Below are 24274 nucleotides of genomic sequence, written 5' to 3' on the forward strand. Positions count from 1 at the left end.
CGGTCTAGTGCACAACATCGTCTCCTAACAAAACAAATGGATTCATACGAGCAAATAACTAGATGATGAAGATAGTGTAGTGATACAAGCATGTGAGATGTATTATTGTTCTAGCACAGTAGGGTACGACGTTTGGTGGGGACGCAGGGCGTCAGTGGTATTCTCCGGGGGAGTAGCAACTAGATCACAGCACAAATGACAACTCGGAGTAGACCAACACAGACAGCCACAACATTACGGGGTATGCTACAATACAGATTTCCCTAGACGCGCCGTCAGCGGAGATCAACATGCGATGGGGACGGGACACGGACCTGACCAACGGCTTCCAAGACGGTGAGATGTGCCGCGCTCTCACATCAAAGACGACGACCTTAGATTCCCTGTAAGTATGAAATCCCGCACTAGCCATGCGCTTGTCAGCCATGTGAAACACAGACGAACGCTGATCAACCTACCGCTGCTAATGATCGTCTGGGTGTTCCTGGTATCTGTCACACATGTGAAGTGAACTAGCGATGGCGGTCCGGTCAGCGGAGGCGCCCCGATATCGGTGTCCAGATAGGTACGCACTGTAACACTCCCTCGCTTTATTTGGTGTGTATGAATGGTGCATAGCCCCAAACTTGAGCCTGAAATCTGCATCCAGAGAAGATCAGAACGATCGATCTGATCCTGACTGGTACGAAGCACCCACAATTTGAGACCGTCTCGTAGTCGTTCGGCCGGTCCCTGTAGGAAGTCATGTAATGGTTCAATCGTACCCCGCTCTCTAGCTTCCGCTGCAAAGGGGGGGGGGAGAGGGGGGGGGGTTGGTTCGTTAGAGCTATGAATTACTGTATGCGGTGATAAAACATGCCTTCAACAGATCACATTTATTGAGGAAAAGAATGATGTTGACTTTCTGAAGGAGAGGGTTTGTAACGACCGCCTGCCATAGCTGAAGGGAATCGTCTAGGCGGTTCACTCTCGGGTCCTGCTTCCGAAGTTGAGCCGTCAAATATAGCTGGAAATAACGTATTTCTGACCTCCGCCAGCACTTGGTCAAACGAACTGATGGGAGCCAGGAAAATTATGGCGTTCACTAGGACAGACAATGTCACCTTCGACAATCCTCGTAGTAGTAAACAAAGTTCACTCACCGTCGTCAAAATACGGAGCCCATGCCTGTCTCTGCGGCCGTGCACCACCCACATCGTAAATCTTCCACTCGACCCCGCCTCGAAACTCGCTGTTCTTGGCCAGAGCGAAGGAATGCTCGACGACACCGGTTGTCTTGAGCCTCGCCTTGAGTACGTCCGCTATGATGCCCGCAACGTGAGCAATAATATTCGATATCTGCATTCGGAAAACGACAACGCACCATCTGTCGGGAAGTACATCTTCGCCGTGACACGGTCAATCTCATTCAAGTAGCTGTGCATCCGCACGTACGTCGCACGGACAAAAGATGGGGAAGAAGCCATCCGTCAATATCCGCTATCCACGGAGCACGACAAAGGATGCCCACTCACAAGCCGCTGCTCTCCTCGAGCCTGAGCCGTCTCTCCGCGAGGCGCTGCAGCACCTTCGGGTCTCGCCAAAGCTCCGTCATCGTCGGCGCGCAGCGGTTCATGAGGTGCACCGGGTCGTGCGGGTCCTCCCACCAGCCGTGGATCTCGTTCGTGTGTGCACTCTTCGGCGACTGGTTCCTGCTCATGACGCCCAGGGCCTTCTTCCAGTTCGACCGCTGGTGAATCGCGACCTCGTGCCCGGGCGAGAGGGCGACGGGCGACGGGTGCGAGGTGTACGAGCCGTGCGGGATGGTGATGCGGGGGGTGGGGCGCGCGGGCAAGCTGGTACTGAGGCTCGCGCTGAGGGGCGGTGAGGTTGGCGGTGAGACTGCGGCATATCCGCCGGACGCGTAGGATCCCTGGGACGACTGACCTCGGGGGAGGTGGGTGGCTTCTCGCTCCTCGTTGTCCTCGGGGTCCGAGAGCAGCTGTATGAGGCGTTGCTCCAGGTCGAGCAGGGGGGCCAGCCGTCTGCGATAGCTATCGTAGGCGGTGATCCAGCCTGAGACGGCTGAGGAGGGCCGCCCGCCGATAACGACGATGCTCGCTGTTTCCGTCGAATCGAGGTCGTCAGTGTCATCGCCGTCTTGCTCCGGCGCGATAGCCTCCAGTATTCTGGTGGTTCAAACCTGAGGACGCCCAAGAAAATTACAAAGCGAGTGAGGTGAGACGTACCGGCGGATAGATCGCACGAGGTTGAGATAAATGACGAATCGCCATGCTAGCCGCTCTGCATTGAACTTAACAGGGCTGTGTAGAAGCATGAACTCTGCGAGAAATAGCAGATAGTCAGCGTCATGTATTCGCGAGGACGACCATGGCAGTATTCAGGAAAGCTGTCGGATGGGGTTGTTAAGAGCGATCAGTCGCGAGAAGGCGCTGCCTGTAGCAACAACTGGTACGTCCGGAACGACGCACATAACGCTCCGACCTGTTCGCGGGAACACAGCCTGCTCTCGGAACAGGCCACGAAGCATGCTACGGGCGACAATTGAGCAAATGGAGGTGATGTGCGTCGATCGCAGCGGCTGACCGCCCCCAGCCGCATCAAGGACGAGTACACCAAGGCGGTACAATCCAGGGCACCCGACGCGACACACATTGAAATCAAACGAGCGCAGTAAGCCTTCTAATAGGGATCCTGATACAGCGCGCTTTAGGGTGCGAAGGAACGCGTTGCGTGATAGGCAAGGAGAGCGAAGCTGATACTGCCATGCCGTCCTCATAGCACCAAATAACTCACGCTTGAGGGTGGTGCTCTTTCCGCTTTCACTTTGTCCGAGCAGGAGAACCTTGACTATTTTCTTCCTCTGCTGTTCTTTCTGCGATTCCTTGAGCATTCTGTCAATACGGTCGCTGCGTCTCTTCGCATCCTCTTCAGCCTGCAACCTGGTCTGGCGTTGTTCGGGGGACTCGTTGGGTGGAGGCTGGAGAGCCACCGCGAGAGGGTCGGAGAGTGACCGGCGGCGGCCAGTGGTGGACGCCAACTGGGCGATGTGTCGGTCCATAGGAGCGCTGCCGTGCCGCGAGTGACTGAGAGGAGGCAAGGACGCGATATGGCAATTGTAGGAGATAGAATATAGCTAAACTGGTCAGTTTCAAAACGGGGAGTTAGCGCCGGCGCTCATAACCGGGAAAGTAGTGTGAGAACGAGGAATGGGCACCTTTCGAGAAGGCCGGGAAGGAAGATGAGTTCCGGAGAGTACCCGAGAGAGGCACGGTGAAGCCGTGCTGTGACACGGGCGTGCGGGGGATTTGAATGTATCGAATGCGGAGGGCAGTGATCCGGACACTGGTGCGAGCGCGCTGGTGGCGGAGAGCACTGCTTGGCGGCTGGGGACAAAGGAATGACGAGGGGCTGTACAGCGGTGCGGGCCAGTGCAGGACGCGTGGTGGGTGCTAGAGGACAGGGCAGGGGCGGGGACGCGGGCGGCAGGGCGAGATGGCCATGCCAGGCGGCTGCGTGACACTGCGTCTGGATGAGAAACGGCGCAGGCCTCGCTGAGCCGGCTGCCACAGCGGGCAGATCGCCCCAGTATGTCCGCGTGCACCTGCCCAATCAGGCAACACATCACGCCCCGTCTTATCGCGCCCGCCTCCTTCGCCCGCACCTCCAGCCTCGCCCACTGCCCCCTCGCGTCGCCCGCTCCCCACCGCCCGCGCGGCCGCCATCTGATAAATCCCTAGCCCCCGAGAAGCACCGCCAGCGCGATAGCTTACTCAGCCTTAGCCCCAGCCTTAGCTCGAGGCACCTTCTGCGCAGAATCCCGGTCGCAAACGCGCTCTGTCCTGTTCAGACAGCCGTGTCCAGCCGTGTCCGCCCCTTCCCTTCTCATGCGGTCCAGCGGCCCCAGCGCCCCCGGCCCCTCTCCGAATTGGAATTCCGTGCAACTCCCCACTCGCGCCACAAGGATCCCAAAGCCGCCGCCGTTCTCGCGCTTCCTTGAGGTAAGCCGTGAGCACACGCATGCTTCCGTACCGCTTACACCTCACCGTATGCACTATACTCGGGTCCCATGTGGCCATTCCTGGCATCTCTGGCATCTCCACGTCACGCTCTCTCCGTACGGTAGGGCTTCACTCGCTTCCGCGAAGCTCTCAGCGTCGTAGAAGCCGCGACAGGGAAACGCCGGTGCGGTCTGTCGGCCTCTAGGTACTTACGGCCCGCGACTTTGGCAGCTGAGAGTACATGGGTCACACATGCGTCCCGCCGCCCGGACGCGTCGCCTGACGCGCGCGCAACCAGATCGCGGCGCAATCGCGACGCGAGTCTATAATTCTAGCATAGTACACTTGCCCACGTGCAGCAGAACGGGTGGTAGTACTGCGACCGTACATGGACGTCGCGAGACGTCGCGGCATAATACTAGGTTTTTGATTCAAGGTGTTGGTGAGAGGACAAATACACTCTGACCATTCCGTCAGGAACGGGATGACTTCGATCAATTTCACAGACCATATCTGCACAACAGCACATACGGTCTAGCTTCTATCGTCCACGAGAACAAACGTCCATATACGTCCCGCCACCCCTCCGCCCTGACGCATATCCTGATTGAACCATGACCGGCAATTTACATGCTAATCGATATTCACAAGCCCCCTGTCCTCTGTAGAAGAAGAACGTCAACACCGTTCATATCGCGTGGCGTTTGGTCTCGACCAAAGGAAATGCGCTCTTTGCGGCGCGATACATAACTCCACCTGCACGAGCAATGTCTCCTATCCCATAGGCATTGAATGGACGACGGTTCCGAGCCTCCGCCACGTCGGACCTGCCTTTGGAGTGGCGGGTTGTATTGGACGTCTGTTCCCTGATAGACTCCTACCAACCCTCCGATCCACTCGGGACGAGTTCTCTTCGGTGTCGCTCAATTGACTAGGGAACCGCGCTTCCCCTTCTCGCGTCCGCCGGTATCTGTCGCTCTCGAGACTATTTTGCTGTCGGCGTGTACCGACGTGGCTTCTCGTCTTCAGTGCCACTACTAGCTCCAGGAAGTTCGACATTCCATGTTTTCGTCGGACCCCAAGATGTCGTCACCTTCCGGCAAATGAAGTGCAGGGATCTGTCGATAGCGCCAGTAATCTAATCTGCGGCGATCAAGCTTGCCGTTCGACCAACGATTCAACGCAGATTCAACGTACGAAACTGTCCATGGGTTTCCCGTTAGTGTAACATTGATGTAAATACTCTATACTCACATGCACATGTACGCGGTAAGCGTTGATGTATGGCAACGACCAAGCGAATCAGATGGTCTCACAAGTACTCGCCTGTGTTGCGCTTTCGGGAACCTACGGTAGAACAGTGAGAAGCGGTTGTAACGAAGCAGAAACTCTTTCTTTACCCTTTTCTCGTATATCTTCGGACACGCGTCGCATACGAGCTACATGACCTCGGCACCCAATTATCGTCAGTACATTGCGGTCCTGTGATTTTAGAGGACGGCCCCAGTCTGAGGTGAAATGGTATCCCTCGTCCTGCATGGGTAGACAGCGGCGCGGCGGACTGGGATGAGCATGACGGAGCATGAACCTTCTCGGAGTCCCTGACGCTCGCACCGGCTCCCTCCAGGGCGCTGGTTTGGTAACGCTTCATGAGCTCGGGTTCATAGGTTACCTCTCAGGCGCATGCCTAGTCAGCTGGCCTGACCTATCTTCTAGAGGCTGCGCCCAACGCGGAAGAAAGTGGTCGAAGTGGCCGGTGTGCGGAGGCGATTGCAGGTGCGCCGGTCAGAACAGTCGATCCCTGTGAGGGTCCCGCGGTAGCCAAGTGGACCGTTCCGTAATCGCCAGGCGGCAACGCGACATGTCGACATCGTAACAGCGCACACGATGCTATCGGCCAAGGCGTCGTATAGACACCGATTGGAAACGCACCGAACAAACCCTTGCCCTGGGTAAGAGTGTGTGTCTCGAGACTCCAGCTGCACATGTTACGACGTCTCGCGACACGCTTCTCTTCGTCCTCCGGCGGCGTGTCACATGCCATCGCGCTCGTATGCTCTGGTTCCGGCAGGGCAACCGGGCCATCTGCCTGCGCAAGAGTCGGAAGTAAGTCAGCAAAATTCGGCGGTTCAGGTTCATCTGCGGACGAAATTCCCAACAGGCCGAAGAGCCGTCCATACCTTCGCAGGTATGGAAGAAACTGTGACCCCCCTTCCTTCACAGCGGACAGCGCGGCTTGAGCGGGGCAGCTGTACAGTCATCCGGCTGCAGACATTGACACGGTACATTCAGGGTGTGGTGGAACGCCTGGCAGGAGGACTCACCGGTACCTGAGATCTTGTCCGCCTTTGCTCGGTCACTGCCAGGAAGCGCGAGGGACGGGATGATTATGTCATGTAATTGGGCGAAATGCCAGGGAGCTATGCAACTTCCACGTCGCTGTCCAAGCACACCAGCGTCAGGCCTGTTATCTGTTCACCGGATGGGTTGCTTCTCAGGTGTCACTGTCTGGTAAAGGTATGGTGCATACCTTTCCGGGCGGATTGGGCGATCGAGCTGTAGTGCGATGCGTTAGATGAACTGTCGCCTCGGACCGCGTCAACGACCACGTCAGATAGCAGACTGCTCGTGGGTACGTAACTCACGTACCGAAGTAACCGGTAATGGTATCACTACAACTTCAAGACCAAGCCCGATGGCTGTCGGGGCTGATGTGAGTTCCGTAGGTAACGGCGAAAGACTGGAGCTAGAGCACCTATTGAGACCTTTGACTCCGCAGCCATCGCGGAGAATACGGTGTGATGGCTAATCGTCCGGCTGCACAGGAGGAAGGCTCGAGATGCCGGAAGACCAGGAGACGTCCGAGCTTCGTTGTAGCCGGGGGCGGTAGGGCTTGAATTGAGCTGCATCTGGTCACGGTGTCTCGCCCACGCTTGCAGTAAGGTTCTGGCCACAAGCTTCGAATATCCAGAACTTCCGCCGCCGCATATGTCCAGACATTAGTGTCTTAATTTCACTAATGCGCGCCACTTGTCGCCGCAGATTCGCGGGCAGGCGCGATCTGCGTCGTCGGAAGGCCTAAGGCACGACTTGAGCGCACAAGATCGTAGTGGACGAGCGCCACGCTCAGGGGAAGGCGAATGCGTCAGTGGACCTCAGCGTCAGCGCATCTCGCTCCAGAGTGCCCGCCAGAAGGTTCGAAATCGATGCACCCAGCAGCGCGTCCGCGATGCTCGTGTCCGAGTTCGGCTAATTTGGGCGAGTCCATGCCGGCGAGGCGTCGAGGTCGTACTTACTGGGACAGTGTGTCCGCGGACACAAAAGAGGCTTGTCGAGGTCCTCGCGACAAGGGTAACCACCGGATAGTGAGGTACCTGAAGTGAATGTAGCGCTGAGACTCACTGGTGTGAGGTTGAAAACTCCGGGCACCGGGTTGCTGTTTGTGGTTGCATTGATTCGCCGAGGATGACATCCGAACGAGCTCTTCTCCGGGCAGTTGCACGCAGAAAGAAAGTCGCTTAAAAGTCCTAATCGAAGGAAGGATGGTATGCAAGCGAAATGCAAGCGATGAAGTACGCGTGTATTGTAGTACTTTTGCTTCATAATAGTAGAACAATCCTTCTTGAGACACTCGAAAACGTATCACTCATCTGCATCAGACCTGCTAAACTGTGCGCAGATAAGTCAATGCTTAGCAGACAGATAAAATGTACCACTCAAATGATACGTAGCTGGAGGCTCTGCAAGAATATCGCCTGGTTCCCTGTGTATGACGTGTACCGAGTTTACTGGCAACGCGCATAAAGAGCGCGGGCTTTGAGCCCACAGCGAAAAATCCTCGCAAGAGACGCTGTTAAAATGTCGGGATCGCTGTCAGGTCGATGTAGGGCCCCGTTTTCTCAGAGGGCATGGCGAAACAGAGGATGTGCACTGTTGTGGTTAGCTGCGCCACAGACGCGTCGACGCGATGAGAAAGACCACGTGCCTGAGACGCGCCGCGTCGCGATCTTCGGTCAACTCGACTTCAGACATTCAACTGCGTACGCGTCGCCGCTATGCCTCCGGGTCTCAAACCAATTGAACCACTTCCTGAACGCTGGGAGCCCACTGCAGACCCAAATGACATTGTTGTTCCGGGTCTCGACACCAACGCGCCGGCCTATGATCAGATCGAGCAGATTGAGCAACTCATAACGATCAAGCTGCAGGTTCGTACGCCTTGTTTGCGATAACGCGTCACTTTACTAACGCCAGACGCAGAACATTGATGCCAACTTCTCCAAGATGCAGCATATAATGGCCAACAGGATATTGCCCGCTGTGAAGCGGTACGCGGTCGGCACAGAACCAGTGAGGGAGGCTGCCAGGGTATGCCGCAACGCTCTCCGCACGCGCTCAACAAACTCATTCACTGTAGTTCTGGACCACTTTCTTTGAGCAAGCAGCCCAGATACGCGTACCCACGTACGATGAGTACAGCTCCGTGAATGAGCAGGAGGAAACGGAGCCGAGCTCGGACGTTGATCCCGCGCAAGCGGAGCAGTCCAGCAGCAGCGCAGAGGGCATCGAGGCTACGCCCACTCGTTCCCACCACACTACCTATACCTCAGATGGTTCGTCAGATGATTCCTTCATGCCCCAAGCGGCCTTGTCCTCCACGCCTGCCACAGCATTCCGCCATCGTACGACGAAATCCCAAGAAAGCTTCGCGGATGGACAAACAGACCCCACCCCGTCCTGGAGTGCATCTCTGGAGTCACCTCTTCTGCGGTTGGCGGGAGAGGTGCAGATTCTCGGTCAAGACGAGGTATCTGCCGTGTCCGAACACACTGCGGGTAACGACGATTCCGAGGACATGACGCAGCGCGCGATCCCCCTTCCACATCTGTCATTCGCACACGTAGACAATCCAAGCGACTCCGCCAAGGGCAAGGGTCGCGAGATGCCGCCTCCATTGCTCCAAGGGGTCTTGCGTCGCAACGCAACCCTGACTGACACTACGAGCCCGAGGAAACCTGCGTACTCTCCGCTGAAACTGAAGCCAAAGACGCCTGTCGCGAAGACGCTGAACCCATATCTACCGCCAGGGAGCAAGCCCACCGAGTGGAAGGGCGTGGTCGATCTTGCGGATCCATCGTCCGCCACTCCGCGGAAGGCTGCGACATCGTCTTCGTCGTTGGATCTCACTGCACGTCCGGGTTCGCATGCCCAGTCGACCACTCCGCGGCACGCCGGTGACGACTCGCTTGACGTTGACTTTGGCATGTCCCCGCCTGTCACCATGGACTTTGCTCGGCTGCCCAAGCTAGGCAAGACACCGAAGAAAGAAGCCGCCCAGCGTATCTTCCAAGGTCTCCTTGACGTTGAGAAGCGCGGAGTTTTCGCCGCACCGCCCGCTGCGGGGACCCGTGCGGGAGGAAAGACGAATGGCGCAGAACCAAGTGGCAGCTCGATCCCTACCCCTCCTTCGCTCTCGAGGTACCAGCCAGATCCTCAGCCTTCTCTCACGGGCAGCAGTCTCGTCGACGCTAGCCTCGAGAGGATGATGCGCCAGGTGGGGATCATGAGCGACTCGGGGACAAACGGGTCGCAGACGTCTGCTGACCGGCCTCCAATGCGAGATCGGGGACAGACGAATTCCAAATCATCGTCTGCGTCTACGTCTTCTTCCATATTCCCCAGTAGACCGCCGACCTTCACAGCAGCGCCACCTCCAGCTCCCCAGACACCTCCTCCCCCGCAATATGATTTCAGACATATCCGAGATGACGACCTGGATGGAGGGATGGATGACGGCGGGCTGGACGACTCCCTTGACTCGATGGACTCTGGCGATTACGAGGGAAACAACACCGCCAATCCCTCTGCGGCGTTTCTGTTTGCCTCTCAGGGCGGTGGCAACTGTGACGAGGACGACTCCTTCGCCTCTGACGACACGGACGACTTTGCTGATGACGACGTTGGAGCTCCGATCGAGGAGTATCCGCCCGAGGGCGACAGCTTTGACGATGACTCGTTCGACAACGAGTTTGACGGCCCACCTGAGGAAGAGACGGTGTTCGGCGTGCCACCCGCTGAGCGCCTCAGGCTGCAAACCCGAGACTCGGATGCAAACTTGCGCATGTATGGCGCAGATCTGCTGCAGGACACTCTTGGAGTCGGTAAACAAATATTACAAGCGGGCAGAGTGGAGGACACGCCGACGCCCTTCGTAGCACCGAAACAGACAGAAGAATCCCCTTGAGTGTTGCCTCACCGTATGCAGTGAATGACATCGTGGCGGTATTGACTGTATGATGTTGCACTTCCTCTTTCAATTCTAGATGGCAGAGCTTTCACCTGCACCTCGAGTATGACAGTACTCAAACATCTCCGATGCCCGTACGATCATCTCTCGAGATTCAAGCGTTTCGAGCTTATTCCATCGCCGCTGGCACGCGCGCCTCTGAATGCGCAGGGCCCAAAACATGCGACGTGCAGATGTGGGCCTTCGTTCGAAGAAGCAGAACCAGGAATCGAACCTGGTTCAATTTCAATGGATGTCCTTAAACCCCTCCCTCGCTCCGGAAAGGAATACCTTCCGCACTGTAGTATGGCGGCCTGGCCCTGAGGCTTGTGCTCAGGTGCGTATGAAACTCAACCTCTGAGGATTCTTCTGAGACGACGCGTAGCCTCCGAATGCCGACTCACGGCTATGACTAGTACGATTGAATGGTATGTAGGTCAGCATATACTCGTGCGGACAGCGGTCGTGACTGCGTTATTGCCTCAGTACTGCTCTCTGTCCCTCGCGCCTGCAACACTCTTGTGGGCCTGGCCGCACGGAACTCACCGACGACTGCCTACTAAAAGCAGGCCCAGGCACTTGATTGAGCAGGGAAGCGCGATGACCGTGACGTGCATCACTGACGGATCGGGAAGTATGCTCACCATGATATTGGGCTGCACGCAGATGTGGAGCTGCTGCAGGCATATATAAAGGGTCCTGCCCACCGTGCACAGGCAGATACACCTTTCCCTTGTTCCTCCATGATCTTCCCTCTCTTCAAGTTGTCTCAATATGGCTGGAGTGGGTGATCTGAGCCGATGACATACCTTCAAGTTGATCTGTTGGTGAGGTGGCAGCTCTGGATCTGACAAGAAATCTGCTAGAGACCAAGAATGGGTGAATGCTTTCTCTTCCACACAGCAATGAAATTACACGACCCTGACACAGTCAATACTGACTGACTTGTGTTCAAGTTGGTCAAGGCTGGCAGTGCCACAGAATCCTTCACATCTAAGTCAGTAGCTCTTTTCTCTTTCAATCCCCCATACTTAAGGTACAGACTGATGAGTGCTGTACATCTGTGTAGCTGCTTCATTGTTGCTTTTGGTAGTGTCCACCAATAATTGGTCATTACCAATGAAAGTCTCTGTGGCATATGGTAAGATCATGAACAGTACACAAACTGGGATACATGTGGATGGCATTCAAGATGAGATTTGAGCACAGTGAGTATGCAGAGAGAGCAAAGTCATGGCTGAGCTATCATACACATACATGATTATGAAAGCTCAGCCATGACCTTGGTCTCTCTACATACTACTCACTGTGCTCAAGTCTCAGCTTGAATGCCATCCACATGTATCCCAGTTTGTGCTTTGTTCATGGTTTTACCACTATGAGGTGACAAAGGACAGGATTTCACAAGGACCTGTGGCGCAGCGGTAGCGCGTAAGATTCCAGTCACGTGACTTTAAGTGTTGAATCACGTGGAGCTTCCTTAAGGTCATCCGTTCAAATCGGGTCAGGTTCATTCTTTTGCGGCCGGTCAATCTGAACATGGTTCAAATCCTTGCTTTTTATGAGCAAATGTCTGAATGGAACACGTCCGGATTGAACGGTACATAGTGCGCCTAAGATAGCTACGAACAAGATCCACCTCTCAGGTTGGCAAGTGGCACCTACACTCATACTGACTACTACTTAGGCCACGGCTGTCGGCGCGCCGCTAAGAGCTGAAGCGTTGACGCGCTGACGGTTGCACCGCCGCTGTCGCCCGCGGCCTTGCGCGTGCCACAACGAGTCAAACAGTGTATTACTAGTGGTACATCTCACTGAAGCAGAGTGCTATGAGTACGGTACTTTATCTCCTACATCGGTCTCATTGATAGGCGAAGGAACACGAGTCCTCTCTCCATCATCTCGGACGACTTCTCTTGTGAGCATGATGTGTGTTCGAGATTGGGTCGTCTTATTGAGTGTTGCTCGCGATCTCCTCCTTTGAGATTACACGGCGTCAGAGGCGGTGACATTGCGATGTGGACGACTGCTCACCTTGAAACAGAAACACTCTGGCCCGGTGTTGAGTCGAGAGAGAAGACGTCGAGGGAGTATTCTGCTTCTGGTGGCCCTTCGCGTAGTTGGTGGCGTACATTCAATCTGACGAGCCCATCGTCGTGAGCACGCGTGGAGACGGCATATCAATCGTTGAACGTACACTGCAAGGAGCGAATTGACATAGACTGCAAGCGCAGGGTTAACACCACTGTCTGAGCAGGAGGAACCGTACACTCACTTTTGCTTCCAGGGATGTGCCATAGCATCCAGTACAAACTGTCAGAGTGAATAGTGGAGATATACTGCAGAGAACGAATATGAGACCGACAACGAATCTTGTTCGGCGTGCACGTACCGTAGTAAAGTGCGCTAATTGTATGAGGCTGGAACACATCCGTTCAGTCGTCAGGCACGATGCCACAGCAGCTCACTCACCCCGTGAAGATACCCCGGTGGATGGCATAGACTATAAGCGTGGTGATCAAAACCTCAGTCCTGAAGTAACGTTGAGTGTCGACTCTCGTATGGGACCTGAAATGATCTACCTTTTGAACCCGGTCTTCCGACCCCAGAGGATCACGCAAAGGGATGTCGTGATATACGCGTCTGCAACGAATGCAGTGACCGTTTGTATTGAAGCCGGAACCTGCACGGCGCCGTCAGAAAAGTGATCGCGTTGCTCAAATAGTTGACAAACCGTCGAAGCTACGACAGCCGCGGTAGCCTGGGTATTGAGGTTTCTGAGAATGAAGCGCATAAGCCGATACACCAACGGCTGGCTTCAACGGAAGACGCACATCCGATATACGGTAACTACGCCCATCTGGGTCAGTGATTGAATACAGAGAATGTCGCGCTACATACCTATGCCTCCGACTTTATATGGCGGACGACTGCTTAGCGATGCAACTGCACATGCGTGATGATTGGCGACATACCAAACGATGCCGCCGCGAGGAATATCTAAATTTCGCTGTGAGCCCGACCTCAGCAGTGCGCATGATACTGTCCACTTACCATGATAGACGTCAGCGGCCACTGAAACCACTTGGACGCAAGTACTTCGAAAGTTACATCCGTCAGTCACGAGTGGTGGAAGCAGGAGATAGATCCCTACGCCTCCAGATCGTTGATATGAAATAACTGTCGATTTACTCAGATGGCTGCTCATGTGGCATGACGCAGACTACTTACCATTGGACGATGCACACGGTCAAGGACTGCAGAACTAGTTCAGTGCTTAGCATTTTGACAGAAAGGTGGGCACATACTGCGAGAAAGAATTCCGCGGTAAACGCACTGATGTGAAGTACCGATTCAGTGACGAACAGTTAAGGACGACCAACGCGCTTACTCGGGAAGGACAGACAGACCGCCAGTGTCCGAGTGGTATGTGATCAACCAGTACCAGAGAAACTGAAGGAGTAATATCGTATCGGTGATCGCTTGGACCATATTCAGCACGTACGCAGATATCGAGGATTGTGCTGGCAGTGTCGAGTAACCTGTTTCGGAGATCAGATGGAATTCTAGTGCCATTCGGCGAAGCGTACACACCAGAGTATAGCCACCTGACCGTCTGTTAGATGAGCTGAGGGTTGGATTCGCAATTGGACTCACCAACGCTTTCAGCCTTATGTGGTCCTTTGGATATTCATGATAGTAGAATATCGTCTGCGCGCACGAAGCCCCGTATAAACTGAAATGGATCAGCAACCCCCTAGATTTCCTGAAGACGCCGCGTCACTTACCCTAGGGCGAACAGCACTCCAATAAACGTGCAGCCCATCGTATCGTTGAGATGCAAATTCACGCCGACCATGCTAACCTGTACAGACCGGAATAACGAGGGGGAGAGTGGGAGTAGCGTCCAAGGCAACCACCCACGGGGACACGAACATTATATTGCAGCGTACCGGGAACAATCCTGGACATCGTGGGCCCCGGAAGCGGGAAAACTGTGTGGCGCCGAAGGCCCAGCGCAGGGCGGGCGGCGGAGGTGATCTCGATCAGGGGCGGGCGGTTGCTACATGCCAGATCTGGCACGATCCGGCTTGGGCGCAGCGCGACCCGCGGAAGTGGTTCATCCTCAGGCCTCATCCCCTGCCCTGGACCGACAGAACCGTCGGCCGTGCTGAGCTAATGCGGGCCTCGAGCTCGGCTTGTCCCTGGCATGGGGATCAAGTCCAGGGCGGGTTGTTTGCGCCAGTTCACAGCGTGGGCTCCGAACTGGCGACGCTAAATATTGTCAAAGAGAGCACAGGAGTCAACATGTCCAGGTTTACTCACACACGGACCAACCTCTACGATCGAGCGGAACTAGATTGAGTTATGTGAGACATGAAATGTAGGCGGAGGCTGGCGTCGGACGGCTACTTACCGCGGCAAGGGCGGGGAGGCCGCGGCCGCGTCCCCCTAAAAATTAAAACCCGGCCCTGCGATGCACGTGCAGTAATTAAAGGGTAAGTACCGGCTGGGTCTGCGCCTGGGCCCTGCGGTCGTTAGGACACTGCCAGACAGATTCCACTTTGACATCGGTTGCAGCATGGGCAGGATGCGGGGTAACACTGGGGCACTGCTTTATCCAAACTCCATTGGCATCCCTCGATCGAGCGTTCCGGTACGCACTCTCAGGTACTGCTAAGTTATAACAGCGCCGTTCGAGACGGAGTTCGGGCGGTGGTGCTGGTCACAAGCGTGCGCACTGCGCAGTCTGTCGGTTCCTGTGGTTGGCGAGAACGACGATGTGGAATTCTTGCACCACGCCTTACGTCGCATTGAGCACATACCGTGGTGACTGCCGAATGATACGAGGTCATTTGGGGTGCTCCATCCCTCTCTGTTGCTATGCGCGTCATGGACGGCTGCAGAATAGCATATAACCGCATCAGACGTCGAAAGCCAGTATAGACTTCCCATAATGCACTCACTGTACATGTACAGATTAACCGGGGCGCGTGCTTCAGGAATCGGGTCGTGCTTGCAGAACGTTGACAGTTCATCCAGTCTCATGGTATGCCCTCCCTCGCAACCAAGCACGAATGTCTGAGATATCCGACCTGCGTCCATGGCGCAGGAACGGCATTCATATGCATCCTTTACTGCCTAGTACCGGCTTGTGCAGCTATGCAGGTGGAAAGCGTCCGGATGCGCCCCTTCAGCCTCCCCCTCAACCCCTTATAGTACACCGGGCTATCGTACACCGGGCTGTCACTGGTCGTGGTCTTGGCCGCGAACCATGGCCTTGGAGGTAAATAACAGCCACCGGAGGGCTGTACGTGTCTTCAATAGAAGTTAAGCATAAATATGCTCTTGCTGTTCGCTTTTACAGGCAGACTGCTGTCAGTCCCCTAGTATTGTGGCTGAGGTTTGCTGTACTCACGTGGTACGCCTATGCCCACAGAGTGAGCTTAGTGAACTCGACCTTGCTGTCCTCCTTGCGGTTAGCCACGAATAGCGCGCCCAAACGGGTAGCTACAGTACATGTGAGTAGACTCTTCCAAGAGTTTAACGTATAACGCTCCACGCACCTTCGTCGAAGCCACTCTCCTTACACGGAGTCGTGACGAGTCCCGCCGCCTGCAGCGCCGTCATCACCTGGCCATACGTGCCCCTGAACAAGGAGCCAGGCGCGCCCTCAGGGACGGGCACCGAGACGTCCGAGCGGATGCTCCCAAACGACAACCTCGACAGCGTCGGCACGTCCATCGGGTTCGCCTTCTCCATCTCCGGCGAGCCCTCCATGCCGGCAGCCAACACCGCCTTCGCGATGCGCTGCTTCAGGCACCAGAGCCGCGTGTTCGAGAGCTTCTGGCGCATCCCGCGGCGCTGCGTCGCGAACTGGATGAAGAGGCCCTCGCCCTCGCCGGTGTCCTCGCCGGGGTAGGCGAGCGTCTGCGACGAGGCGGTCGCGATGCTCGCGATGGAGGCGGTGTCGTCGAAGCTGGGCGCGTGGTCGACGAGGATGTAGGAGAAGCAGCGGGAGTCGCGGTCGATGGGCGGGGTGCGCGGCGGGGGGTGGGAGCGCGCCCGCGCGCGGAACGAGACGTTCTTGAACTCCACTAGATACGGGATGCCCCAAGCAGTGAACTTGACTTCGGGAGCCATGACAATAGTTGGAAGAGAAACCAATACCGGATTGGTGTGGGGATGCAGAGGAAGCGACTACCTGAGTGCTGGACAACGATGGGTTGGGAGGATCGTACTGCGCTGGGCGCATTCATATTGTCCAGAGGACCCGTGGGCTTGCTGCGAGCACGTTGTGGGGATGCGTCTCCGAGGTCATAGCAGAAGGCTCAAAGCAGGATGCCCTACACCGCAACACCGCATACCTCGGTCCGTACAGTGGACTGGACGTAGACACGAGCAGTTCAGGCTGGCAAGATTAGCAACCGAATAGGTGCAGAAGGACCGAGTTACATGAATGGTCATGTGAGTGTGCCTTAGAGGCATATGAACAATGTGCGCGACGTCTATCACTAGCACGTTGAACGAACATGTATGCGGCGTCCAACTGCACAGAAAACACGTTGCAGACGCCTTGCGGGGTGCTAGAAGAAGGCAGTCCAGACCCCGTTTCGTGAACAACCGATGGCAGCTCTCAATTCATTGAGCAATGTGTACAACTCACCTCGTCCGTTGCGTGTTCCCTAAGACGTCGTCTCGGTGACACGCCTGCAAAATGTGCGTGCCATGGGCTACCGCCTGCCCATCTATAAATTCCTTCCCATTGCTGTCGCCACCTGGCGTCCGCCGGCAGTGCAGGTAGCAAGACCGGCAACCTGATTCATGAGAGGGGGCCAGTGTATTGCATTTACAGCTGAGTCGACGTCGAAGTCGAAGGCGAGACGCCGCGACTTCGCAATGTCGGCGATGTCGTAATGAGCACGTGACGGGAGGAGCCCTAGGTCAGGGTTAGGATAGCGAGTCATCGCACACCAGTCTCTGAAGGCCACACTCTGGCACCGCTTCCACCATGCCACAAGACGGCCCAGTTGAAGTCGTTATCCTCGGCGCAGGCGTGATCGGCCTCACTGTCGCCTACACCCTCTTGACCACCTCTCCCAATGCATACAAAATCAAGATCGTCGCAAGAGACATGCCTGACGATTTGAGCTCGCAGGCGTTCGCGAGTCCTTGGGCGGTGCGTATGGTGGCTGCCCATCGTGAGGAGGAATCTGATGTCCTGTAACATCGTCGATCCGATAGGGGGCGAACTGGTCGCCGATGAGAGGCTCCAACGACAGGACGCGGGTATGGGAGCGGGCAACAATGTGAGTTGTGTCTCTCGCCGTATCGTCAGGGGGTGGATGATGACGGCAGGGAAGCAACAAGATGTGGGAATTGACACCCCAAGGGTTGGCCATGGTACGTCCTACGAGTCCGGAATTACGCTGTGCATCACCAAGCCATCTGAATTGCCCAGGAACTACCCTCCCGGGTGTTCTTCACGACGAACGAAGACCTCAGCCAATTGTGGTACAAGGATCTAGTCAAAGACGTCAGTTAGTCCCCCACCCGCAGCAACACCAGCCTCGCTCACCGCGCCGACGTCATCCCTCCCGCAGTTCCGTGTCCTGGACCCGAGTGAAGTCCCCGCAGGCCTGCAAGGCGGCATCGCGTTTAAGACCTTCTCCATCAACCCGGAACTCTACCTTCCCTGGCTCCAATCCGAGCTGCTCGCGCGGGGCGTGGAGTTCGTCCGCCGGAAGGTGCACAGCCTCGGCGAGGCAGCAGCGCTCGCGGGGCCGAACAGCGTCCTCGTGAACGCAACAGGCATAGGTGCGTGCAGCGTGCGGTAGCCTCGTGCCCCAGCGCACACGCCCCCTCCGCGCGATCGACCTGACACTCGGTCCTCTAGGCGCCCGCTCCCTGATCGGCGTGGAAGACGCAGACGTACATCCCATCCGCGGGCAGACCATCATCGTGCACGCGCCCGGCCTCAAAGAGTTCGTCTCGCTCCCGCTCGGGGCGGGCAACCCCGGCGAGGCGACCTACATCATCCCACGGCCGTCCCCGCCTGGGGAGGTCCTGCTCGGCGGGACGTTCCAGCCGGACAACTGGGACACCTCGGTCGACGTCGCCACGGCGAAGGGCATCCTGGAGCGGTGCGCGGCGCTGGCGCCGCAGCTGAAAGACGCGGAGACGCGTATCCTGAGACACAATGTTGGCTTGCGGCCGGCGAGGAAGGGCGGTCCGCGCGTGGAGGCGGCGTGGACGGACGTACCGCTGAAGAGCGAGCTGCTGCCGCTGCCGGAGAGCGATGGGCGCGTGAACGGACGCGTGTTGCTTGTGCACGCGTATGGATTCGGGTGAGTCCGTGGCTTGAGTCGTGGACGTAGGCTGGCAGTGCTGAACGTGAATCGCGACGTGTTCGACAGAGCTGCGGGATACCAGAACTCGTGGGGCGCCGCGCAAGAGGTGGCCGACTTGATCGCAAGCAGCTTGAAGAACTGAGCGAGGTAGTAACAGTGATGTAGCAGTATGTATGCATAGGTGTATGCTGATGAGTAGAAGCAAGTCTTGAAGCTTGAAGCTTGAAGCTCAAGCGCGGCACTGTGACGCGTGCGTTGTACACAAGCGCCGTCTACCTCACGGTAACTGCCGTGGGCCCTCGCATCGCTGTGAACAGGTGGAGAGTATCAGAAAATGTATTCGAGAGACTAGAGTCCATGCGTGCTAAGGATACAGAGTCTGTACAATGCATGCATACCACATAACATAGACCTGAAGCTCGTACGACCGGAGATATTGTACACTAGTGTGGGTATCGAACGTCATGCAGACCGACCGGCGACAACCTGAGACTGAGATTCTGCATCGAGCATCGTTACCTGCGGTCGAACATTGGCCGGGACGACACTGCCCTCGCCTGCCCCGAGCCATTCCTAATCTTCCCCAGCCATCCCCGTTTCGCAGCCGTCGCCTCCTGCGCGGACGCCTTCCCGCGCGGGCTGTTCGTCACGTCCGCGATGACGGGAGGGAGGGAGGCGGTGGTCGCCCTCCGCGGGGACAGCTGCGCGACCTGGTGCCGTACAGGCGTGAAGCCCGTCCGCACCGCCTGCAGTGCTCTGCGGGCACGAGGCGTCGTGGGTTGGTTGACGGGCAGACAATCCGCGGTGAAGCCCTGCGGAGGGAGGCTCTCGCAGTCGTCGAAGTCGTCGGGTGCTCGCCGCTTCTTGCCTGCGGTGCTCGTCGTCTCCATCGATGAGGACGCCATGGGCATTGCGGGGATCGGAGGCATAGGCGGTGCATGCGACGGTGTCCGTCTCGCTTCTGGCGTGCGCGCTCTGAATACGGTAGGCTGGGACGTCCGGGACTCTGGTGTCTTGGGCCGCGGCAATGCAGACGGCCCTGAGGCGATACGTGAGCGGGGATTGGGGGTCGTTGGCGTGTAGGTAGGGGTGGGCAATGGGGGTTGTGGCTGCGCTACGCGCTCTAGCCTCGGAACGACAGGCAGGTTCACAGTTGAGGTTGATGGTCTTGCCGTACGAAGCGCAGGAACAGAGGGCCCTGCCTGAACCCCCGCCTTCGGTGTGGATGTGCCCGCTTCCCCGGCCGCAACTTTGCTCTGCAGTGCGTGGAGCTTCCTCGTGAGGGACTCAATCTTGCTCGTGAGTTTCTTCTTCTCCTTGAGCACCCTGTAAGAGGCGACTGTCAGTCAAATGCTCTTGCGTGCCACCGGACTGAACATACTCAATGAAGCGATCATCGTTCTCTTCAATCTCCATGCATTTGTTACGTAGGAGCTCCTCCATATCCATGTTGCGCTCTTCGAGGTCGGCAATCTTCTCTTGCAGAGATGGATTCGAGCGCAATGCATGGAGATCACGCTTGAGAGCGTGAATAGTCTGCTCTTGCTGGATCTCCCGCATAGACGACGTAGCCTCCAAGCCTTGGAATGCTTTCTCCGACTGCACGAGTTTCGAGCGCACCTCGTCAAGGTCGTCCGACAGAGACTGAATGCGCGTCTCACTGTGGCAGTCTATGAGCAAGGAGTCATGTCAAGCATATGAGCCTTACCTGTCCTTGACCTGGCTCTCCAGGTAGCGTTGAAGAGATTTGAGCCGTTGTACCTCGCCGCTCATACTCGTCGCTTCGAATTGCAAAGCTGTCCGCTCGTTCTCGAGGGTCTGCAGGGAAGTCTCCGCCTCCTCGAGCTGCGTACGGAGCGCGGTGATCTCTTGCCGGAGCTGCCCGCTTTCCCGTTCCGCTTCAGCCGTCTTGTCTTTAGCTAGTCGGACCTCCTCTTCGTGCTCCTTCTGCGTACGAGAGTGTAAGTCCATTTCGCCTCGAAGGGTCGCCTTCAGGTAATCGACTTCGTCCTGCGCAGACGTGAGCTGGTTCTCCAGGTCGTTCTTCACGGCAGACGACTCCTCAGAGAGCTGCTGGTATCGGAGGTCGAGGTCAGAGAGGACACTCCGAGCCTGCTCTGCCTCACGAGCCGTGCTGTCGAGTCGTACCTTCATCTCCTTGAGCTCGCAGTCGCGGAGCTGCTCGAATTCAGCCTCTGCGGCCTCATAAGCTTCCGTCCGCTCCGATAGCTGCGCCTTGAGAGCCTCGACCTCCCCAATAAGATCTTGGCACTGTACATCGATCTCCTTGCGAGAGAAGTTGGCTTCGTCCAGTGCAGCCTTGGTGCGCTCAAAATCGTCGTACAGGTCATCCAGCTCCTTCTGTTGGTCCGCCCGAATGGCAGTCAACTCGTCACCGATGCGATCCGTCTCCTGGAGGCGTGCCAAGGCATCTTGAAGCTGCTGTTCGAGCTCTCGCTTAGAGGCGATCAAGACAGTCTCGGTTTCCAGGTGCGACTGCTTCAACTGCTCGTGCGATGCTTGGATAGCTTCGAGATCCGCAGTGACCTTGTCGAGTTGGACCTGGAGAGTCTGAACGGCTTCAGCCTTGGCCGCCTCCACCGCTGCGAGCTGCTCCCTAAGACGTGACTCTGTCCTAGCGCTCTCCGCAAGCTTCTGCTGGGACTCTTCACTAGTCTGGCTGAAACGCTGGCTCTCGCGTTCGAGAGTTAATCGTACTTCAGAATGAGCGGATCGCAAGGATTGAAGCTCTTCCTGGAGTCTCGTCTGTTCTGCCAGAAGCTGTGATTCCTTCTCGCCATCGGCGGCCGCTTGTAGCTCTCGGAGCGCGTCTAGCTGCTGCTGCAACGACGTGATTTGCGCCTCCTTATCCTCTACGTCTCGCCGAAGAAGGGCGGACTCCTGCTGCGCCAGGACTCGAGCATCCTCTGCGCAACGTTTAGACACGTCTGTAGCACGAACGGCGGCATAGACCGTTGCGAGGGCGACGGTTGCTTGAATGGCCTCGTTCTCCAATCGAGACGCCTCATAACGCAGGCCTTCCGCAAGACGTGTCTTCTCTTCAAGGGCCTGCGAGAGGCATGTGCGTTCCTCGTTGAAGCGCGACTGCAACTCGGCCTCCACGGACCCAGACATCGCCCGCTGCTGCGTGAGCTGCTGGATCTGCTCCGTAAGACTCCTGGCGTCCGCCTTCACGCTCTCCAATGCGGCCCGGAGCTCCCCCCGTTCGTCCTCGAGTTGCTCCGCCTTCTCCTCGAGCGCCTCACACTGGGAACGCGCCTCGTCCCTATCTTCCCTACTCGCCCTGCAATCCTCCACCATCGCTTCCTTCTCGCCCATCATCACCTCCAGCTCGGCAGTCATCTCCGCAACGCGCTCCTCCTGCAGCCGCAAGTTGGTTTCGAGGCGCTTGATATCGTGCTGGTGAAGCCCGATCTGCTGTGTTCGTCGGTCAACGCGCTCCTCAAGAGCACTGATCTGGTCGTTGAGCGCCTTATCGGACTGCCCTGAAGAGAGGGAGCGCAGTTGTTGCGCGAACCGCCCCTCAGCCTCCGTTAGCTCCTGGCGGGTGGTCTCGAGGTCCTGCTGAGTGTGCTGCAGCTGGAGCGCGAGAGCGTCTCTCTGCGTTTCGGCCTCAAGAAGGGCCTTCGAAAGCTCTTCGAGGTGAGCCTCAGCTTGGGTGAGGGTTGTGCCTGCGTCGTTCTGGTGGTCTCGATCGCGAGAACGCTCTTCCTCCAGACGAGAGATGATGTCTTTGCAGGCGGCTATGGTGGACTCGGCGAGGTGTAGATTGTGTGTAGTTTCAGCGAGCGTCGCTTGAAGTTGGTGTAGTCCGGCATCTTTCTCGTCGATGTCGGCTTTCATGTCAGATATATGCGTCTCCTTGTCGACCAAGGATTGCTGAGCGAACGCCAACTCGCCGCGGGCGATGGATAATGAGTGTGACAAGAACTCGATCCGCGCGACGTTATCTGCGTCCTGCTCAGCTGAATACTGAGCGACAAGCGCGAAGACGAGTACATGGCCCCCGAGGCGTGCATTGTGATAACCGGCGGATGCGTTCCGAGGAACAAGGGCGTGCGCATGAGACGAGGCGTTCGTACTTGTCAAAGCAGCAGAGAGCTTCGTTCGCAGATCCTCGATGGTGAATCTGCTCTCGTCTGTTAGGAAGTCGAAGTCCTTCTGAAGATCGTCGCGCTCGTAACGGAGACCATCACGCTCACTGCGAAGACTCTCGATCTTGTTGAGCAGGCGCTCGATCGTTGCCGCAGCCTCTGCATCTCTGCCTGGCGACAAAGGGACCAGGGAGCCCTGGACAGAACTCGCGAGACGGTTCTCCAGATCCCTAGGAGCTACGTCAAGTATGGCCATATGCATGCGTTCGGTCACGTACTGTATCCTGATGCTCATCTCACGGATACATCCCTGCATCTGTTGCGCTTGCTGGCAAGCGCCGTCCCGCTCGTCCAATGCAGACTCCTTGTCGGCAACCAGTTCAACTAATCTTGCCTCCGCGCCCTGAACCTTCCTCTTCTCAGCCTCCAGCAAATCCAGAGTCCTCTGCACTTCGCCCTGTAGCATTGCGAGCTCCCTCTTGTTCTGCGTTCCACTCGAACGCTTGAGCTCGGCCTCGAGCATCGCGGCCCTTCGTTCCTCATCCTCCAGTCGCTCCAGGAGACTAGCTTCCCTTGCAGCCGCGTCGGCCCCACCGCTGCCTTGTATCATCCGCAACTCCTCCTGACGGTCCTCGAGCGAGCTTCGAGCTTCGTCGAGCTCCCTACGAAGTTGCTTCTGCATGGCCATCATCTCGTTCTCCTTCTGTACCAGAGACTCTTGTAGGCGTGCGGCCTGGGATTTGGCCTCGCGTAACTGCGTACTCTGTTGAGCCAGGCGACTATGCAAGTCAGCAGAGTCGCGCTCGAGCGCGGTGACTCGGAAGTTGTTCGCAGACGAGGACCGTGGGCGGCCACGCTGGCCAGTCGTCGCATTTCGACTCTGTCGTAGACTTGTCTCCGCTGCGTGATCCTTGGCAGCCAGCTCCGCTTGCAAAGACCGTACCTTCGCCTTCAGGGTAAAATTCTCGGTTTCCAGTGCTCCTTTCTGCGAAGAAGTCGACTGGATCCCCCTACTGAGTGAATCGAGTGTCCCCTGCAGTTCATGCGAAGTCTGTTCGGCTGCCTTCAATTTCTGCTGTGTCGCGGCCAGAGCAGCATCGGCATTCTGACGCGTTATGCGTTCGTTCTGTAATTCTTGATTTCGTTGGGTGATAGTGGCATCAAGCTGTAATGCTCGGTCGGCTTCTCGTCGAAGCTGCACAAAAACGTCAGATTCGGACGATACGACCCAGTACATCACGTACTTTGGTGACAACGTCGTCAAAAGAGTCCCGCAAATCGTGCCTTTCGTCTTCTCCCTTGAGAAGCTGGCTGTGCAGCGTAGCGTATTGTGCATCTAGCCATGCGAGGTTGAGATGCCTGAAAGCGTCAGAAGCGACAGCACGTACCCTTGTTACGGAGTTGTTCCTTCAGTGCCTGTACTTCGTCGGAGTCATGGTCGTCACCAATTCCCCAGGTCGACATGGTGTTGGCGACGGTGCCTAGGGTGTGAAATGAGGGAGGGGGCAGCACACGATGGCG

The 24274-nt window shown here is 56.8% G+C and overlaps 6 protein-coding genes and 1 non-coding gene across 7 annotated transcripts; 3 read left to right on the forward strand and 4 right to left on the reverse strand.

Moving 5' to 3' along the window:
- Positions 1-20: 20 nt before the first annotated feature.
- On the reverse strand, positions 21-3334 carry C8Q71DRAFT_591814 (G-alpha-domain-containing protein). Its single transcript, XM_047919565.1, has 13 exons — positions 3218-3334; positions 2797-3141; positions 2229-2322; positions 1515-2168; positions 1364-1416; positions 1143-1301; positions 1029-1084; positions 860-976; positions 698-782; positions 574-639; positions 459-512; positions 315-404; positions 21-263 (listed from the first exon to the last, which is right to left on the reverse strand). The coding sequence occupies exons 2-12, from the start codon at positions 3059-3061 to the stop codon at positions 355-357; spliced, it is 1653 nt and encodes a 550-aa protein (XP_047779400.1). The 5' UTR covers positions 3062-3141; positions 3218-3334; the 3' UTR covers positions 21-263; positions 315-354.
- Positions 3335-8004: 4670 nt separating this feature from the next.
- C8Q71DRAFT_809348 (uncharacterized protein) lies at positions 8005-10421 on the forward strand. The gene is made up of 3 exons (XM_047926034.1): positions 8005-8209; positions 8262-8369; positions 8419-10421. The coding sequence occupies exons 1-3, from the start codon at positions 8057-8059 to the stop codon at positions 10243-10245; spliced, it is 2088 nt and encodes a 695-aa protein (XP_047779401.1). The 5' UTR covers positions 8005-8056; the 3' UTR covers positions 10246-10421.
- A 1273-nt stretch (positions 10422-11694) lies between these two features.
- On the forward strand, positions 11695-11800 carry C8Q71DRAFT_t69. Its single transcript has one exon. It is a non-coding gene; the product is annotated as a tRNA-Trp (tRNA).
- A 230-nt stretch (positions 11801-12030) lies between these two features.
- C8Q71DRAFT_757305 (uncharacterized protein) lies at positions 12031-14603 on the reverse strand. The gene is made up of 20 exons (XM_047923676.1): positions 14076-14603; positions 13945-14023; positions 13882-13895; positions 13793-13829; positions 13679-13740; positions 13596-13623; positions 13519-13544; positions 13442-13467; positions 13342-13385; positions 13263-13287; positions 13189-13200; positions 13122-13137; positions 13022-13064; positions 12870-12970; positions 12760-12819; positions 12680-12707; positions 12563-12626; positions 12485-12509; positions 12322-12426; positions 12031-12265 (listed from the first exon to the last, which is right to left on the reverse strand). The coding sequence occupies exons 1-20, from the start codon at positions 14144-14146 to the stop codon at positions 12115-12117; spliced, it is 1017 nt and encodes a 338-aa protein (XP_047779402.1). The 5' UTR covers positions 14147-14603; the 3' UTR covers positions 12031-12114.
- Positions 14604-15524: 921 nt separating this feature from the next.
- C8Q71DRAFT_592000 (uncharacterized protein) lies at positions 15525-16518 on the reverse strand. The gene is made up of 3 exons (XM_047919566.1): positions 15855-16518; positions 15707-15798; positions 15525-15646 (listed from the first exon to the last, which is right to left on the reverse strand). Exons 1-2 carry the CDS (start codon positions 16429-16431, stop codon positions 15716-15718), a joined length of 660 nt encoding a protein of 219 aa, XP_047779403.1. The 5' UTR covers positions 16432-16518; the 3' UTR covers positions 15525-15646; positions 15707-15715.
- A 520-nt stretch (positions 16519-17038) lies between these two features.
- On the forward strand, positions 17039-18950 carry C8Q71DRAFT_592158 (nucleotide-binding domain-containing protein). The gene is made up of 7 exons (XM_047919567.1): positions 17039-17467; positions 17533-17597; positions 17652-17691; positions 17750-17824; positions 17892-18105; positions 18185-18635; positions 18705-18950. Exons 1-7 carry the CDS (start codon positions 17300-17302, stop codon positions 18778-18780), a joined length of 1089 nt encoding a protein of 362 aa, XP_047779404.1. The 5' UTR covers positions 17039-17299; the 3' UTR covers positions 18781-18950.
- A 7-nt stretch (positions 18951-18957) lies between these two features.
- Positions 18958-24267, reverse strand: C8Q71DRAFT_822313 (uncharacterized protein). Its single transcript, XM_047926213.1, has 6 exons — positions 24142-24267; positions 23998-24089; positions 23032-23948; positions 20347-22983; positions 20020-20298; positions 18958-19964 (listed from the first exon to the last, which is right to left on the reverse strand). The coding sequence occupies exons 1-6, from the start codon at positions 24215-24217 to the stop codon at positions 19154-19156; spliced, it is 4812 nt and encodes a 1603-aa protein (XP_047779405.1). The 5' UTR covers positions 24218-24267; the 3' UTR covers positions 18958-19153.
- Between the last annotated feature and the right edge of the window lie 7 nt (positions 24268-24274).

Source organism: Rhodofomes roseus (assembly GCF_022264815.1).
Source record: "Rhodofomes roseus strain CIRM-BRFM 1785 chromosome Unknown C8Q71scaffold_9, whole genome shotgun sequence".
Lineage (NCBI taxonomy): Eukaryota > Fungi > Basidiomycota > Agaricomycetes > Polyporales > Fomitopsidaceae > Rhodofomes > Rhodofomes roseus.

Excerpts from the sequence above, each read along its gene's own strand:
- C8Q71DRAFT_822313 (XM_047926213.1), bottom strand. The coding sequence starts at position 24,217 with ATGTCGACCTGGGGAATTGGTGACGACCATGACTCCGACGAAGTACAG. Across the intron at positions 22,984-23,031 it reads GAGATGAGCATCAGGATACA|GGATCTGGAGAACCGTCTCG; the intron begins GTACGTGACCGA and ends CGTAGCTCCTAG. Across the intron at positions 19,965-20,019 it reads AACGATGATCGCTTCATTGA|GGTGCTCAAGGAGAAGAAGA; the intron begins GTATGTTCAGTC and ends CGCCTCTTACAG.
- C8Q71DRAFT_592158 (XM_047919567.1), top strand. The coding sequence starts at position 17,300 with ATGCCACAAGACGGCCCAGTTGAAGTCGTTATCCTCGGCGCAGGCGTG. Across the intron at positions 17,825-17,891 it reads ACAAGGATCTAGTCAAAGAC|TTCCGTGTCCTGGACCCGAG; the intron begins GTCAGTTAGTCC and ends TCCCTCCCGCAG. Across the intron at positions 18,636-18,704 it reads GTGCACGCGTATGGATTCGG|AGCTGCGGGATACCAGAACT; the intron begins GTGAGTCCGTGG and ends CGTGTTCGACAG.
- C8Q71DRAFT_757305 (XM_047923676.1), bottom strand. The coding sequence starts at position 14,146 with ATGGTCGGCGTGAATTTGCATCTCAACGATACGATGGGCTGCACGTTT. Across the intron at positions 13,741-13,792 it reads GCACAATCCTCGATATCTGC|TTTCTCTGGTACTGGTTGAT; the intron begins GTACGTGCTGAA and ends TTACTCCTTCAG. Across the intron at positions 13,468-13,518 it reads ACCGTGTGCATCGTCCAATG|TTATTTCATATCAACGATCT; the intron begins GTAAGTAGTCTG and ends GTAAATCGACAG.
- C8Q71DRAFT_592000 (XM_047919566.1), bottom strand. The coding sequence starts at position 16,431 with ATGGCTCCCGAAGTCAAGTTCACTGCTTGGGGCATCCCGTATCTAGTG. Across the intron at positions 15,799-15,854 it reads GGAGAGTGGCTTCGACGAAG|CTACCCGTTTGGGCGCGCTA; the intron begins GTGCGTGGAGCG and ends CATGTACTGTAG.
- C8Q71DRAFT_591814 (XM_047919565.1), bottom strand. The coding sequence starts at position 3,061 with ATGGACCGACACATCGCCCAGTTGGCGTCCACCACTGGCCGCCGCCGG. Across the intron at positions 783-859 it reads ATAAATGTGATCTGTTGAAG|CGGAAGCTAGAGAGCGGGGT; the intron begins GCATGTTTTATC and ends CCCCCTTTGCAG. Across the intron at positions 405-458 it reads CCAGACGATCATTAGCAGCG|TGCGGGATTTCATACTTACA; the intron begins GTAGGTTGATCA and ends GCGCATGGCTAG.
- C8Q71DRAFT_809348 (XM_047926034.1), top strand. The coding sequence starts at position 8,057 with ATGCCTCCGGGTCTCAAACCAATTGAACCACTTCCTGAACGCTGGGAG. Across the intron at positions 8,210-8,261 it reads TCATAACGATCAAGCTGCAG|AACATTGATGCCAACTTCTC; the intron begins GTTCGTACGCCT and ends CGCCAGACGCAG. Across the intron at positions 8,370-8,418 it reads CAGTGAGGGAGGCTGCCAGG|TTCTGGACCACTTTCTTTGA; the intron begins GTATGCCGCAAC and ends CATTCACTGTAG.